Consider the following 16,305-nt stretch of genomic DNA (forward strand, 5'->3'; position numbering starts at 1 on the left):
CTAAAGTAATTCAGAATTTCAAAGAACAGCCCTATTTGTAGATAAATTATGCATATGGTATAGGAATTGCCTTGTCATTAGAAGTAAAGGCATTTGGTTTTGGATAAGAACCAATGAAACCTCAAGAAACAAAACAAAGGATGAATTTGTAAAAATCTTTGGTATTTATGGTAAGTGTGGCAGGTTCATGTTGATATCTGGGGATGTCAATTTAAATTATTACATTAGAAAAGAATATTTTGTCTTACCCTTGGAAGGAAATAATGAGATGTTTTAGAAATTTTCATGTGGTGTATAGAATGCATTTAGGTTATTAAAATAATGAATTAAAAAATAAAAATGAAATAAAATAATGAATTATAGGTGTGAAAAGATGGGGGATCTGCTTATTTAAGGAAATATCTTTAGTTTTATTAATTCACATGATATTCAAGAAACATATTTAGTTGTGCAGAATTTAAACTTCAGCATAACATTTCTACTTGCTTTTACTAATGCCATCACCCAATCTTTTAAAGTATTTTTTATTTTTCAATTACAGTTGACATACAATATTATATTAATTTCAGATATACAATTTAGCGATTGTACATTATATAACTTACTAAGTGATCATCCCAATAAGTCTAGTACCCACCAGGCACCATAGATAGTTATTATAGTATTATTGACTGTATTCCTCATGCTGTACTTTACATCCTGGTGACTGTTCTGTAAATCCTAATTTGTACTTCTTATTCCCTTATCCTTTTTTATCCATCCTCTCAACCCCACTCCCATCTGGTGCCCACTTGTTAACTAATATTTGAGAGACCGAAAGTTTGGTTTAAAATGTCTGACCATTGAAAGCAAAGAAATAAAGAGGGGGAAATATGGCTAACAAAGTTTAGGCTGATTGTGGAGAATTTAAAATATAATTTAGAGCTTGCCATCATTACCTAGAGATTAGAGGCTTAACTTTTGTGCTCATATACTTTTTGAAGACTCTTACTTTGGTCTTTCAGCAAAAAGTATGACACTATATTTGTTTATTTGTTATGGAAATATAATTGATATATAACATCATATCAGTTTCAGATATATAACATAATGATTCGATATTTGTATTATTGTGAAATGATCACCAGGGTAAGTCTAGTTAACATCTATTACCATACATAGTTACAATTTTTATCTTACGATGAAAAGTTTTAAGATATACTGTTAGCAACTTCCAGATATGCACTACAGTACTATTAACTTTAGTCACTGTGCTGTACATAGTATTCACATGACTTATTTGTAATTGCGAGTTTGTATTACCTGACCACCTTCAGTCATTTTGCCCATCTCCCACTCTATGCTTACCTCTGGCAACCACCAATCTGTTCTTGGTATGAATTCAGTTTTGTTGTTATTGTTGTTTTTCACATCCTCTATTTAGATTAAGGTAATATTCCATCAACAAGTAACCATGGATTCCTTGTCAAGTGATAATCACAACAGTTGAGTTACCAATATGTAAAAGGTCAAAAAATATTTCACATAGATCAGAGTTAGTGTTGTAATATTATACTTTATGTAGCCTCACAGGCAAAAGAGAAATATGTAACTTGAGAATTTATTTCATTTTCTAGAAAAATACTGTATAGAACTTTGGTATAAATAGTACTAAAAAAAGACAAATTAATTCCAATGAAAGGTTCATCTAATGTAAGTAAAACTTGAGATTTCCAGGAAATGATATAATAGAAGTGGGTTGCTTGATTTAGATCTTGATATTTGAGATTGGAATAATGTAATATTTTATTTGATTTTCTCTTACAGATGACTTGTTTAAAGTTCACAAGCTTAAGCCAAATCTGAAGTGGCGACAGGCTTTTGACAGCTACTTAAAAACTCTGCCTCCATATTACCTATTAGTATGTATTTATGTGTATATATGTATTAAATGTATCAGTACTGATTCTTGCTACAAGAAATATATATTTAATCAAAAACTTTACCCCTGGAATGAGACTTTTTTAATTTATAAATATTTGTGTTGCCATTATCTTCTCAAATTATGTATAAGAGCTTGGAGATGTCATAGTAAAACAAAGAGAACTGTTTTGTTTATATTATTTCCTTTAACTGCCATGGTTATTTTTTATAAAACACATCTATATTTCTCTTATTAAAATTAACCTTAGGAATTATAATTTTGGAATTGAAGAAGAATAGGTCTGGATTCATGTATTATATTAACTTTCCTTTTTAACTCTAGAAATTCTCAATATGGAGTTTCCCTCTGAAAAAAATTCTGAAGACATATTTGCTTATTGCCTGTTAAAATGTGTCTTAAACACAGCATGAAGCAGAAGCACTTGTATAGGGGCAAAGGGTCGGGATCCAAAAAGAGTTAAAAGTTACTTGGCCTCATTTCAGTTTTTACCATTTGAGATACATATTCCTGATGATTTTGAACTGGTCACATAATTTAAATCATGATTTATCTAATCATTTCAGAGGTGGATATGGTAAACTTTAAGTCAAGTTTCTAGAGGTGAAAAGGCAGAACCACAGTATCTGGTGTCCCTGGGAGGAGAAATTGGGGTGTGTTAGTAATATTTACCATGGCAGGAATGGGGTGCACAATAAATTGCAATATGAAATAATTTTGTGACTTTGGAATTAAGACTGAAAGAATTTACCTGTTTGAATTTGCTATTACTTGCTCTTCTTATCCCACTCTTTTCTGATTGTTTTACTTTCTGTTCCTTACTTCTCTGCTATTTTCATTGCCACTTTTTAATGTTCCATGTTTGGTTTTATGTGCAGCACCTTGACTTCTAAGAAATGAATCATATCCCTTTGCCCCTTATAACTGAACTTTGAGTATTTTAAGATTTATTCTATTCTTACTGTTGTGTATTTTGTTTCCTTATAGCCATTAAAGAAAGCACTAAGGATGATGGGAGCTCCAAATCTGATATCAGATAATTTAGATTGTGGACTTAGTTACAGTGTTATCTCTTACCTTAAAAAACTCAGCCAACAGGTAGTATTGGTAAAAACAAACAAACAAAAATCCTTTGCCCTCAGAAGTGCATTTCCTTATTCTCTAGTGTAATTGTAACTTTTCAAATTAAATGTGTATATATTTCTACACTTTATGGAATAGTACTAATGTGATTCTCTATGGCTTCTAGCTTCACCATTAAACTGCAGTTAAGGGTCTGTCAGTATCATATGATGCTGTGCCATTTCTCCTTTTGCTTGCCAGTTTGTCCTACCCGCAAGCTGGTTGATATTTTGTGGCCTAAGAGGGACAGAGGCTATCCTTAACCTAGTTTTTCCTAAAATCACATTGGGCTAGAGCATCCCCTTGTATAGGTCAGCACATTGGGGCATGGTATGATTAAATGACTTGCCTGAAATTAGTTTTTAGGCCATAAATATCCATATGCTTTTTCTTGAAGAGGGGGAGATGAGACCAGTATTCCTCATACTAGAGGGTGATAGACCCAAGGGGACCTGAAGAGTGGAGTCCAATCTCCTCTCTTCTTGCCCTCCATCTGTTACTTTATACCCACACCTCATTTACCATTATTCACCTTGTCCCTTGCCTGCCCCTCTCTATTAGTACCTCATCCTCCACTCACCCCTACTTATCATACTTCTCACCTTTACCTAGCCCGTTCTTGCAGGATGGAAATGTTTGAGAACTACTGAGTTAGAGCTTTACTGCAATACAAATGCATTGTATTATATGACAAACTTATATAGTAGCTTTACTTTCTTATGCACAAATGTATTCCCAGGTAGGGAACAGTAGTACCATTTTCAGTGACTAAAAGCTTTAATTTGGATATATTTGGAAGTTGGTCCTCTAAAAAACATAGAGTAGTAACCAAGAAAGTATAATATTTCACTAAAGATCCAAATGCCTCCACAGTTTGGGATGCTGACACACCTTGCTGAGGACTGGCAAAAAACTTAAGTATGCTCTGGAGTTTAACAGCTCCCACCAGCCCAGTGTGGTCATAAATGTAAAGAAAGGAAAGGCAAACCCAGATTTTTGGTCGATCAAGTGTCTTCTTAACCCCTTTTTCTCTGCTGATATATTTTTGTTGTTAATGTTTTCTTTTTGATTATTATTTATTGATCTGTTGATTTATATATTTTAGTTGATGTTTACTTTAGGCCTTTAAGGCTGTGTCAGCAGGGTGTGGCCACAAGGAAGAATAGTGAACAGAGTTGAAACTCATGCAAGTTCTGGGATTTTCTGGGATACGTTGCTTATATAATTTTATAAATGAGCTTTCAGGACCATTTATGGAAACAGACCCTTCATTTGTTCTTATCACTTGTATCATGACTTGATTAAAAATAATAAACATACTTAATTCCAATAATTAGGGAAAATTAATGAATATATCTAACCAAACCACAAAAAGTTCAAAATTATTTTGAGCTTACTGGACATTGGTGGAATTCCATCCTTTAGAAAGAAAGAAAAGATAATTACTAATTTAAAATAGCTCTAATTACTAATTTAATAAGTGTTATTAAATTACCAGTGTTTCTTGAACTGGTTCAAATGTATGTAAATCACAAAATATGCCCAATATGCTGTCACAATACACTTTTAAACACTATTTATCAATATGGCATAATAGTCTTTAGGAAGAGCATTTTTTTTGTTATAAGTTGAAACATTGAGCATATATTACATATTATTGGTAGTACTTGTTAAGCATTAATTTTTGGATGGTGCAATATTAGAAATAAACTGTTTGATTTTTTAAAATGTAATACTAATCTATATAATCTGAATTTTAGCACAAGTTTACATTTATAAATACAGGGTTTTAAACCTTTATGAATATATAGACTAGATTTTACAGTAACAAAATGTGATTTTAAATGTTTAGGAATTAATTATTATCCCTGGTTTCCATTCCCTCCACAATTCAATCATAATTTTGAAACAAGACAAGATAAAAAAACATATGAAGTCATTTGTCTTTCTAGCCAGCCCCCCACCCCTGTTTGCTGTGGTAGTACAGAGAAGCACAGGAAAATGTTTAATTACCCCTTTTTCTGTGATTTACAATTGAAATTTTTTCTGTGTGGTTTTTAAAGTATTATCTTTCTTAAGTAGTAAAAATGACAGTGATAATACAGATCTTTTTATAACATACTATGTACTTTCATTTTAGACCAAACTAGAGTCAGAACGAATTCTAGCATCAGTGGGGAAGAAACCTCCCCAGGAAGCTGGAATCAAAGTGAAAAATCATTCTGGAGGTGTTGTGCCCTTGACTCACAGTAAAACTTTTAGAAAACTATTGAAAGAAATCATAGGGGAAACTTCACCAAGACTGACAGAATTGAATACCAAAGAATTTGCTGGCTTTCACATAGGGCTCTTAAACAAGGTAAATTATAACATAAATAGTTTATGTTTGAACTTGTCTGATATATTTATGTCTTTCATATTACTTTAGTTTTTAAATAATTACAATCCTGTTTTGGGCCTTATAGTTATTAATGGACCAGTTTAGGAATTATCTGCCAGCAGATACCAATATAGAATTAAGTGTACAAGATATGTTTAGAGGTAATGTCTATAAAAGGTAAAGGGGAGAGGGAACAGGAGTAAGCAGGGAGAGCCTTCAGATTACACTGCTGATTTAGTATGCTCTGGAGTTTAAGGAAGGGGGTGCAAGGAACGAGGAATGGTTATGAAGTGCCTCAGACATTGGTATAGCTGGGAGAAAATCTTGGCCTGCCCAACAGGGACCTCTGGCACCAAGATTTCCCATAGAGGAGGTTCACATTGGGCAGAACTGTCCAGGCCCTAACACTCCTCCCCCACCTTTCTCAGTCACTGGCAGGGAGCATCCTGGGGAATGCATGGCTTCAGTTCAAATGCTTAAGTACATCCCTAAGTTAAGCTAACTGCACTCTTCTCAGGATAAGCCATTGCTTTCTGAAGGGAGATTGCAGCAACTTACCTCCATGGTGCCAGAAGAACACATCTAGGTTATAAGCAGTGGGCCTGCAAGGCAGCCACAAACATGATTCTCAGAATTTGGAGTTAAATGACATACTTAAAAAAAGGATATTCCCAGTGGTTTTAATACTTTGTGGGTGTATTAGAATTCAGAACAAGACCAGCAAAGTGTAAATTTCCCGCTGGGAAAATGCTACCGTAGTCAATTATACTGAATGTAGAGTCCTTCACTAAGATTTTAAGAGAATTAAGAATTGTATTTTTATATTAAAAGCTTCAGGAGTAACTGAAATTATTTCTTTCGTTTCAAATAGGATTTGAAACCTCAGACATACAGAAATGCCTATGATATTTCACGTAGAGGTCTTTTAGACCAGTTAACCAGAATGAGATCCAATCTGCTGAAAACGCACAAGTTTATTGTTGGACAAGATGAAGGTAAATAAACATAAACATCATTTTTGTTGATTAGGAAAATGCCAAATCTGGTGTAAATGGTGTTTATTATGTAATGACTAGGTTATTTTGTAATATTTTAATGTTTAGAATGTCTGTTTTTGCTAAATCCCTGTATCTATCCAGACACAAGTTTATTATTCCCAGGTTTAAGAAAAAGTGTACATTAATCAGTGCACATATCGCACAACCCATGCTTTAACTCCTACAAGCCTCAAAATAAACTCATGAAATAGATAATATTTTATGCCTGTCTTATGGTATGAGAACCAAGAGTGAACATTTTAGTAGTTTGCCCAGGATTAGTGAGCTGGAAAGTGGCAGAACCTCAGTCTGTCAGATTTTGGAAATTGCATGCACCAATACTGTATCATTCAGCCCACTGTGGTGAATTCAGTTCATAGTTCCTCAGCTACATGAAAAGAATGAACCAGATAGTGTCCAGGATAATTGGTGACAGTGTACAATTCCTCTATACTCCATTTCATTCATTTTAAATGAGGTCATTTTTTTTCATTAAAATGTATAAATCTTAGCCTGATCAACCTCCCGAAATTATACACCAAGTTTTGTGGGGAGAGGAGGACTTTTCTAGGAAAAGAGCTTGTAGCTTTAACCAAATTCTCCAAGAGGATGAGACCCACTAACCAAGGTTGTCTGGATGATAACAGAAAACCATGGAGCTTAGGCTCTTTGAAACACAGAGCAAATATGGTGTTTTGGGTTGGGTGGTAGTATAAGAGATGTCAGCCCATTGTCAAACCTGGTTTGAAGGGTAATGGAGTTTTTTCTTGAACTAGTGATTTAAGCTTGTAGGCAGTAGTATTGGTAGACTGGTAATGAGTGGGATGAAGAGAGATGATTTTAGGTCCTAGAATGCTAGATTTGAGGTTTTAGAATATCACATGCCAACATATGGGGTCTGTCTAGAAAATGTCCAGCCGTGGTTAACATAATGAGAATAGTTTGTGCAATATCGATGTAACCTTGCAGCCAAGGAGAGTGTGGACTGGAATGCGCATACGAGAACAATGACAACTTGTCTGCTAGTCAGTGGGAGCAGTAGATGCCATTGAGTGAGCATGTGTACTATGTGGCTGTCACATTCAAAATGACTGAGCAAGTAGAGCAACAAATCTGCATCAAATTTTGTGTTAAGCTTGAACATTCCTCTGGAAACTATTCGGATGATTCAGGAGGCTTTTAGGGATGATGCAATAAGTGCAGCACAAATAAAACTGTGGCACAAATGCTTCAAAGATGGTCAAGAGTCTGTTGAAAGTGATGCATGTTCTGAAAGCCTGCAACAAGCAGAACATCTGAGAATATAAAACGTGTACGGGCTGCAAACAATAAAGCGGTTACTGACAGTGCAAGAACTAGAACCTGATGTGGGGATTCCAAAAACTACTGTGTCTGATATTTTGACTCAGGATCTTGGCATGAAACCTGTCTTGGCAAAATTCATTCCATGGCTTCTGCTACCAGAGCAGAAGGAACATCATGCTGCAGTTGCTAATGACTTGATTCAAACTGCTACCAATGAACCACATTTCCTCAGGAGGATCATAACTGGAGATGAATTGTAGGTCTGTCTATGATTCAAAAATGAAGGCCCAGTCATCCCAATGGAAGTCACATGGTTCTCCACACCCAAAGAAGGCACAGAAAAGTTGCACCAAGATCAAGACCATGCTAACTGTGTTTTTTGATTCACAAGGTGTTGTCCATCATGCTTATGCTCCTCCAGGCCAAACAGTTAATAAGGGGTACCACTTCAATATTCTTTGTCAGTTGAGAGATACAGTCACATGATGAAAACAGCCACAGCTATGGGTAACTGGTAATTGGCAGCTTCATCACAACAGTGCACCTACTCATGCATCACATCTTGTGCAGAGTGTTTTTGTGAAACATGAAATCACCCAGGTGACTCAGCTGCCCTACAGCCCAGATTTAGTGCCCTGTGACTTTGGGCTTTTCCCAAAACTCAAAGCACCTTTGAAAGGGAGCCCTGGCTGGTGTAGCTCAGTTGATGAGCGCGGGCCTGCGAACCACACAATCAAGGTTCGATTCCCAGTCAGGGCACATGCTTGGGTTGCGGGCCAGTTCCCAGCAGGAGACTCATGAGAGGCAACCACACATTGATATTTCTCTCCTTCTCTCCTTCCCTTTGCCTCTAAAGATAAATAAATAAAATCTTTTTTAAAAATCTCACCACTAAAAACATTTTTAAAAAATCACCTTTGAAAGGGAAGAGATTTCAGACCATCAATGAGATCCAGGAAAATACAATGGGACAGCTGATGGTGACTGGGAGAACTGTGTGAGATCCCAAGGTGCCTACTTTGAAGGGGATGGAGGTGTCATTTTCTTGTGTACAGTGTTTCTTGTATCTTGTGTCAACTTCAATAAATGTCTTTTTCATAGTATACAGCTGGATACTTTCTGAATAGATATTGCATATATTGCTAAGCAGACTATGATCATGTCCTTTCAAAAGACCATATACTTAAGTTATATAGCATCTGTTTCTTTTCTGGTGATTTGGCAGATTCCCTTCATAGTGTTCCAGTCTCGCAAATGGGTAACTATCAGGAATATCTAAAGACATTGGCTTCACCACTTCGAGAGATTGATCCAGATCAACCCAAAAGACTGCATACCTTTGGCAATCCATTTAAACAAGATAAGAAGGTAGGATACCTATTTCTATGTCTTCCCAAATTGTGCTATTTTTGCTATAATTCATTTATTCTTGGTAAGATGAATATAATTAAGAGATTCTCCTGTTTATTTAAAAGATAAACTATGACTCCAGGACTCTTTGTGAATAGAAAGTAGGAGCCTCCTGGTGCAGGATTGTCTTGGTTGAAGAAAATAATAGCTGACATTTATTGAGTACCTAGTAGGAGCCGGTGTCTGAAATGATCACATTTAATGTTTACAACCATTCTGCAGATGAGTATTACTATCTGTTCTTTAATATAGAGAAATCAAAGTTCCTAGTGGTAAAATGATTTACCTTAAGTGACACAGCTAATAAGAGCCAGGATTTAAACCTATATCTTTGCAGTTCCAGAGTCTGTATTCATTCCCTCCATATACTAATTCATTTAATATTGAAATCACAATTTATTTCCTGTTTCCATTATTCAGAGGTCTAGTGTTCTATCTAGATAGTGGTGAAATGCTCCTCTTGAAATATGAAGTACAAAGTGATGTTGCTTTATTTGGATTGTCCTACTAGAGATCTAAATGTAAGGGGTGTGTGTGTGTGAGAGATAGAGACAGAGACAGAGACAGAGAGAGATATATACACAGAGAGAGACAAAGAGAGACAGAGACTGACTTGACCATTTAGCCATGAGGACAAAGAAGATTATATCTGTACTCAAGGAGGGGACCATCAGGGTGCAGACCATGCAATAATCTCTTCTGTAACAAAACTAGATTGAGAGGTATTCTCTTTCATCCCAATCCTCAATTAATTGGAGTTTTTCTGAATCTTGCCATGCCTTGGTTTCCTCATTTGCAGCACTGGGGATAATTATTACACCTAACTCATGGAGCTCTCTGGAGGATTGAGTTATTACATGAATACCATTTAGAACATTACCTGACATGTAGTAAATGCTAGTGAAAATGTTTTCCCTTTCTGTATTGTTTTGCTTTGGAAAATGCTTTGGAAAAATAATTTATCATGATTTTATTAAAATGATGTGAGTATATATTCTTGGGCTATCCTTGGATGAGAACAGTTTTTAACTAACCTTCATACAAGAGGCTCTCATCTTTCATCTGCTCCAAGAATGAAAAGTTCCTTATCCTTGTCTAGCACCAAGGTGGACATATTTGAATCTCTATGAGATTATTGCTGGAGGAATTACATTTTTGTGTCTGCTCTTAATCATTTACATGCAGCACTCTGTACAGTGATAATCAATATTTCTTAGTGATAAGTATAAGGCACAAAAGCACACAAAAAGGGATAATTTCCCTTGCCAAGGGTTGGTTCAAAATGGTGTATACTTCTTCAAAGGTCACTGTGTTTATTCCCATTATGGTTGTGGAGGGTTGCTCATTCTTCAAGGTTTCTGGTTAATCATGATTGTATTATGCTTGATCTTGGGCAACACCTTATATTTTCATTTCCTCCTTGTTGTGCTTAGACTGGATTAAAATTGAGTAGTGTTTTCTGAGAACAGAGTTTGTGTGGGGTATGATAAATATTTGGCCCATGATTAAGACCAATGTTGATGATGTAATACATGATTGTATGTGCATATGAAGAGAGCTTCCAGTGTTGTCTTTAATGGCGTACATCCATTGATGTTTTTTAGGGAATGATGATTGATGAAGCAGATGAGTTTGTAGCAGGGCCACAAAACAAAGTGAAACGTCCTGGAGAACCCAACAACCCTCTGTCATCTAAGAGAAAGCGGAGTATGTCCCTGCTGATGAGGAAACCACAAACACCACCTACTGTAACTAACCATGTGGGCGGAAAGGGACCATCCTCAGCCTTGTGGTTCCCATCTTATCCAAACCTCATAAAGCCCACCCTTGTATATACAGGTATAGAGTAGTGGTTGTGATTTCCTTATGGCTCCTATAGATCTAAGACACTAAACAGTTTTGTTCCCTTTGTATCATTTCTTTTGTATTCACTTTTGTTTTCACTAAGTAAACCAATATGAAGTCATCGATGTGGTAGGTACAGAGGGCATGGGGAAGTAAGGAAGCAGAGACCCTGTTTCAAAGATCTCAATTTCTGTGAGGGGGGAAGATCCATACTTACATAGTAGTTAACATAAAATGGAGAAATGGAGAGATATGAGCCTGTTTTCCCAGTCAGGACAGGGCATAATAATGTGCAAACATCTGGAATTGCTATTCAAGTCAGAGTGATGGAGCAGGTTCCCTAGGCAGTAGGAGCAAGTGGGCTCAATAAGATCAGTGTGTACTAGCTCTCTATGTCCTCATCTCCTCTTTATGCTTTAACCCAGTGCAGTCTGGTTCTGCCTGCCCGACTCCACTGAAAGATGTCTTATCAAGTGCCCTACTGTCTGCTGTAGATTGCCATTACTTAGCATCATTTGACACACTTGTTCACTGCCTCCTGCATGGAAATTTTCTCAGGTTCCCTGAAACCACAAACTCCTGGGTTTATTTCACACTTCACAGCGACTCTTTTTCATTATCTTTTCTGGTTTCCCCCTCTTTTTCCCCACCTCTTAATAGTGTAAGGACCCAAAGCTCAATTCTAGACCCTCTCCTCTTCTCTGCATTCTCTCCCTAGCTGATTGTATGCAGTCTTAGGGCTTTAAATAAGATTTATATTTCAACAACTCAGATCTTTATACCTCTAGACTACAACTTGTTCCAAACTCCAGAGTCATATTTAACTGTGGACACAGTATCTACACTTAGCTGACTAACAGACATATAAAACTCAGTAGGTTTCATTTGTTTCAAGTAAACTCATAACCTTGACTCTCGGAAACAGCTCTACTTACAGCCTTCTTCAGTGCAGTTGATAACACCAATGAGCAGTGTGCTGGTAAAGCTTTGGGAGCCAGCTGTGCATAGGTGTAAGGATTGGGACAGTGGAAAAGCCATGGATCATAGTGTTTGCAGATCTCCACAGTGTAAACAATGCCAACATTATCGACATCAAGCTTTCAATGTGAGGTCACTGAACCAGATCAGGAAGAAGTGCACACAATCCACTCTTGTGAGCAGTTGTGCACCAGTACCTGCCTACCACTGGCATTATTTACCCAGTGGTTCAGGTGAAAAACCATAGAGTCACCATGATTTCTCCTTTACTCTCCTCTCACTCCCTTATATGGACCAATCCAGGCAATTTGATGACCAGTATGATCACTGCATCCCACATTTCTCTGCATCTCTCAGTCTATGATGCCATCATCTATCTGTTTGTAACCAAGCTATGACGGTAGCTTCTTATTTGATTACCAGGCTGCCCATCTTCTCCTCGTCTAACCTATTTCTATCCTGCAGCCAGAGTGATCATGATAACACAGAAATCAGATCATGCCATATCCATATCGAAAACCCATCATGAACTTTCCTATACACTCACAACAAAATCTAAACTCCCAACTGTAGTCAACAAGATCTGTACGACCTGGCCCTGCCATTCTCATTCTATCTCTCTCCCATTCCCACCTTCCCTCCCTCCCTTAAACTTTTATTGAATTTATTGGGGTGACATTGGTTAAAAAATTATATAGGTTTCTGTGGTACAGTTCTATAATACATCACCTATATATTTTATTGTGCAGTCACCACCCCAATTCAAGTCTCCTTCCATCACTGTTTATACCCCTTTACCCTCTTCCTGCCATTTTTTCTTAGCATGTGTCTGTGTCTGGTCTGTCTCCTCCTTGTTCTCTCTGCCTGTGACTTACTCTATGGTCCTGGCTTGGAGCCTCCTAGGGGTCCTGTACTTGCCCTGACCACAGCCTGGAACTTCCTCTACATGTGCACAGGGCAGGCTCTTTTCCTCCTTCAGGTCCTGCCTGACCACCCCAACCACTGAGGATCCCCCTTCTGCTGTCTGTCACATTCCTGCTTACTTTTCCCAAACATAAATTGAAACTGTCATTATTTCACTTGCTCATTGTGCCCTTACTGTCTGACCTCCCCATTAGAATGTAAGTTCAATGATGGTTGGGGTTGTTTCAGTTTATCTTGTTCACTGCTGATCCCTATCTAGTGGCACAGTGCCTGGCACAGAGGAGTATGAGAAAATGAAGTAGGGTGTTAGACTTGGAGTAAGATAGAAATTCACTTTCCTGAGACTGAAAAGGTAGATGAGGAGGATCGTATACTGGGTGGGATTTTTGATTATGGAGTACACATAGGATCTTCATACCTAATGGCCACCTCTGTTCTTTCAGAACTTTTGAGGATGAGAGGTCTGGTGTGAAGCTTAGAAAAGCATGGCATTTTATAGGCAAATTACAGAAATCATGACATCAAGTTAGACTTGCTGTTTTTCATCTTATAAAGCACAGCTGCCACTAAGCCACAAGTGCCAGGGATCTGAGAATATTTATTAGTTGCACTGTCTTACATAGTTTCCATATGTATTCATAATGCCATGAGGGAAAAAAAGTGGTTTAGTTTTATCATCTCCCTAAGCTCAGTTTGAGGGGTCTTAGACTCCATCTGGTAACATCTTCTTGCTTTATGAAACAACTAATTTCCTCAAAACTGAGGAGTGCTGGGATCTACTTGTGGAGCAGATATAACACACCTGCCTCACAGCTCAGCTTCTAAATTTGGTTTCCAGATGCTACTGTCACTCATGATGTTCATGAGGAAAAGGTGGAAAATGGCCAAATCCCACCTGATGTCTTCTTGTCAAAACCTGCTGCACCAGAACTTATGAATATAACAGGAGATGGTATTCCACCCAACCAATTGGATTCTCTGTCTGATGACTTCACGAGCCTAAGGAAAGATGGCCTGATTCATAAACCCAGTAGTAATGCACTTGTTGGAGGAACCAAAAACTGCAGTGTCCCTGCATATGATCAAAGAGCCTCAGTAACATCCACATTCAGAACTATGCCAAATGCACTGCAAATAACTCCTGCTATGGCACAAGGAATCAATGCTGATATAAAACATCAATTAATGAAGGAAGTTCGAAAATTTGGACGAAGTAAGTAGTGAAAGAACATCTATGAATCGTAATGGGGGATCATCCTGTATAATTCAGAGTAGTTTCAAGTTCTCTCTTGGCATGAATTTTGGGGAGGCATTGCATGTCCACATAATTTAAAGTGACTCCTTTTGCTTTATCTGAATAACTCCAATATACCTTTCTCTCTCTTTTCCCCTTATTTAATGTAATAGTTTCCTTTTTGCTGCTATAACAAGTTACCACAAACTTAGTGGCTTAAAGCAATATTATCTTATAGTTAGAGAAATCAGAATTCTGAAATTATTTTTACTGGATTAACATGAAGTTGTTGAAAGGCCAGTATTTCTTCCAGAGGGTCTGGAGAGAATCTACTTCCTTGGCTTTTATAACGTCTACAGGTTGCCTGTGTTCCTTAGATCATGGCCCCTTCCATTTTAAATCACAATGTTAGCAATTTCTCTCCTCTCTAACCTCAGCTGCCCTGCCAACTGTACATCTTTTTCTCTGATTCTAACTCTGCCACCTTCCTTTTAGAAGATATCTGTGATTACTTGGGCCTACATGCACAAACCTGGGCAATCTCCCTATCTCAAGACCCATAACTTAATTATATCTTCAAAGCAAAGTCCCTTTTGACATATAAAATAAGATATTCGCAGGTTTGGAAATTAGGACATGGACAGCATTTGGGACTATTATTCAGCCTCCCACATTTGATTAGTGTTTACAACATTACCTTAGTAGATATCCACAGATGCTTTGATTTGAGTGTTTAAAATACAAACTAACTTTCCACCTCATGAAAAATGATTACTTAGGATATGTAAAGGTTGAATTTTATTTCACATTCATATTTTTTAAGTATAGAAGTTTTTTTTAATATCTTCAGAGTATGAAAGAATTTTCATTTTGCTTGAAGAAGTGCAAGGACCTCTTGCAGTCAAGAAGCAATTTCTTGAATTTACCATCAAGGAAGCTGCAAGGTAGGTGTAAAGAGTACCTTTTTGTTCTTTTTTAATCAGTAGTGCCCAATGCAGGACAGGGGGATAAAGTCTCTGCCATGCTTTTCTCAAACCCTGGCCCTCACTCACAGTTAAAGCTGACATCAGAAGCATTTAGAATTATCTGAGTCCAACTCATTCATCAACTCTATGGAGCCTTGTAGGCTCACCACAGTCTGAGGTGGACACAGTATTTGCTAAACCCTCATTACATGAGGATACATTTCTATTCAATATTGAACACTAACTATTGTTAGTTCCATTTGTACTGTGTACAGTGTGTTGCATTTCACAGTCCTTTAAGTATCTTTTTTAAAAGATTTTTATTTATTTATCTTTAGAGAGGAAGGGAAGGAGAGAGAGAGAGAAATATCAATGTATGTTTGTCTCTCATGCATCCCCTGCTGGGAACTGGCCTGCAACCCAGGCATGTGCCCTGACTGGGAATCGAACCACGATCCTTTGGTTCACAGGCCCGCACTCAATCCACTGAGCTACACCAGCCAGGCCTTTAAGCACCTTTTTAAAAAAGATTTTTTGTTTATTCATTTTTAGAAAGAGGGGGAAGGAGGGAAGAAGAGGGAGAGAAGCATCAGTTGGTTGCCTCTAGAACATCCCAAAATGGGGACATCCACAACCCAGACATGTGCCCTGACTGGGAATCAAACCAGGGACCTTTTGGTCTGCAGGCTGGCACTTGAGCCCCTGAGCCACAATAGCCAGTGCTGCTTTAAGTATCTTTTGGTTAATAAAATGTTTCTTTATTTTTTAGGTTTAAAAGACGAGTCTTAATTCAGTACCTTGAGAAGGTACTAGAAAAAATAGATTCCCACCACCTTCCCAACAATATTAATCACATCAACAGCAGATCATCAAGTTAATGCAAAGACCAAGGAGAAAAAAAGGACAAGTTTTCTGTGCTGTAGTATGGAACAGAATATTGTTGAAACTCCCTAGAATGTTTTAGTCATGGGAATTGCCTTCCAGAAGCTAAGAAAAAACAGTGGAGATTTTTTTTTTATTTTATGATTCTCTGGCAGTAAAAGCTGGCTTTTGCCCTAAGAATTTTCTCGGAAAGATTAAATTGTTATTTCTTTTCCCAGTTGAGGAAGGTAATGCAGCAGGTTAAATTCAGCACACACTGTTACCCTTACCACAGGTGATAAGGGTTCACTCATGTGAACTTT

General features: G+C 37.3%; 1 protein-coding gene across 6 annotated transcripts in view; it reads left to right on the top strand.

Moving 5' to 3' along the window:
• The window catches only part of LOC118982062 (integrator complex subunit 6-like), a 57,503-nt gene extending 41,399 nt beyond the window's left edge, over positions 1 to 16,104 (top strand). For 2 of the 6 annotated variants that reach the window (XM_037038950.1, XM_037038951.1), the window contains 9 exons: positions 1,807 to 1,901; positions 2,909 to 3,019; positions 5,184 to 5,402; positions 6,295 to 6,418; positions 8,991 to 9,133; positions 10,780 to 11,014; positions 13,761 to 14,135; positions 15,007 to 15,100; positions 15,891 to 16,104. In XM_037038950.1, the coding sequence (XP_036894845.1) occupies positions 1,807 to 1,901; positions 2,909 to 3,019; positions 5,184 to 5,402; positions 6,295 to 6,418; positions 8,991 to 9,133; positions 10,780 to 11,014; positions 13,761 to 14,135; positions 15,007 to 15,100; positions 15,891 to 15,999 (1,505 nt within the window). In that variant the 3' untranslated portion in view covers positions 16,000 to 16,104. Of the gene's footprint in view, positions 1 to 1,806; positions 1,902 to 2,908; positions 3,020 to 5,183; positions 5,403 to 6,294; positions 6,419 to 8,990; positions 9,134 to 10,779; positions 11,015 to 13,760; positions 14,136 to 15,006; positions 15,101 to 15,890 lie in introns of those variants that run through there. The other 4 variants (XM_037038953.1, XM_037038952.1, XM_037038954.1 and 1 more) reach the window with 4 other exon arrangements.
• The last annotated feature ends 201 nt before the right edge of the window (positions 16,105 to 16,305 follow it).

Source organism: Sturnira hondurensis, unplaced genomic scaffold (assembly GCF_014824575.4).
Source record: "Sturnira hondurensis isolate 20B ecotype Veracruz unplaced genomic scaffold, ASM1482457v3 Scaffold0024912, whole genome shotgun sequence".
In the NCBI taxonomy this organism is placed as follows: Eukaryota; Metazoa; Chordata; class Mammalia; order Chiroptera; family Phyllostomidae; genus Sturnira; species Sturnira hondurensis.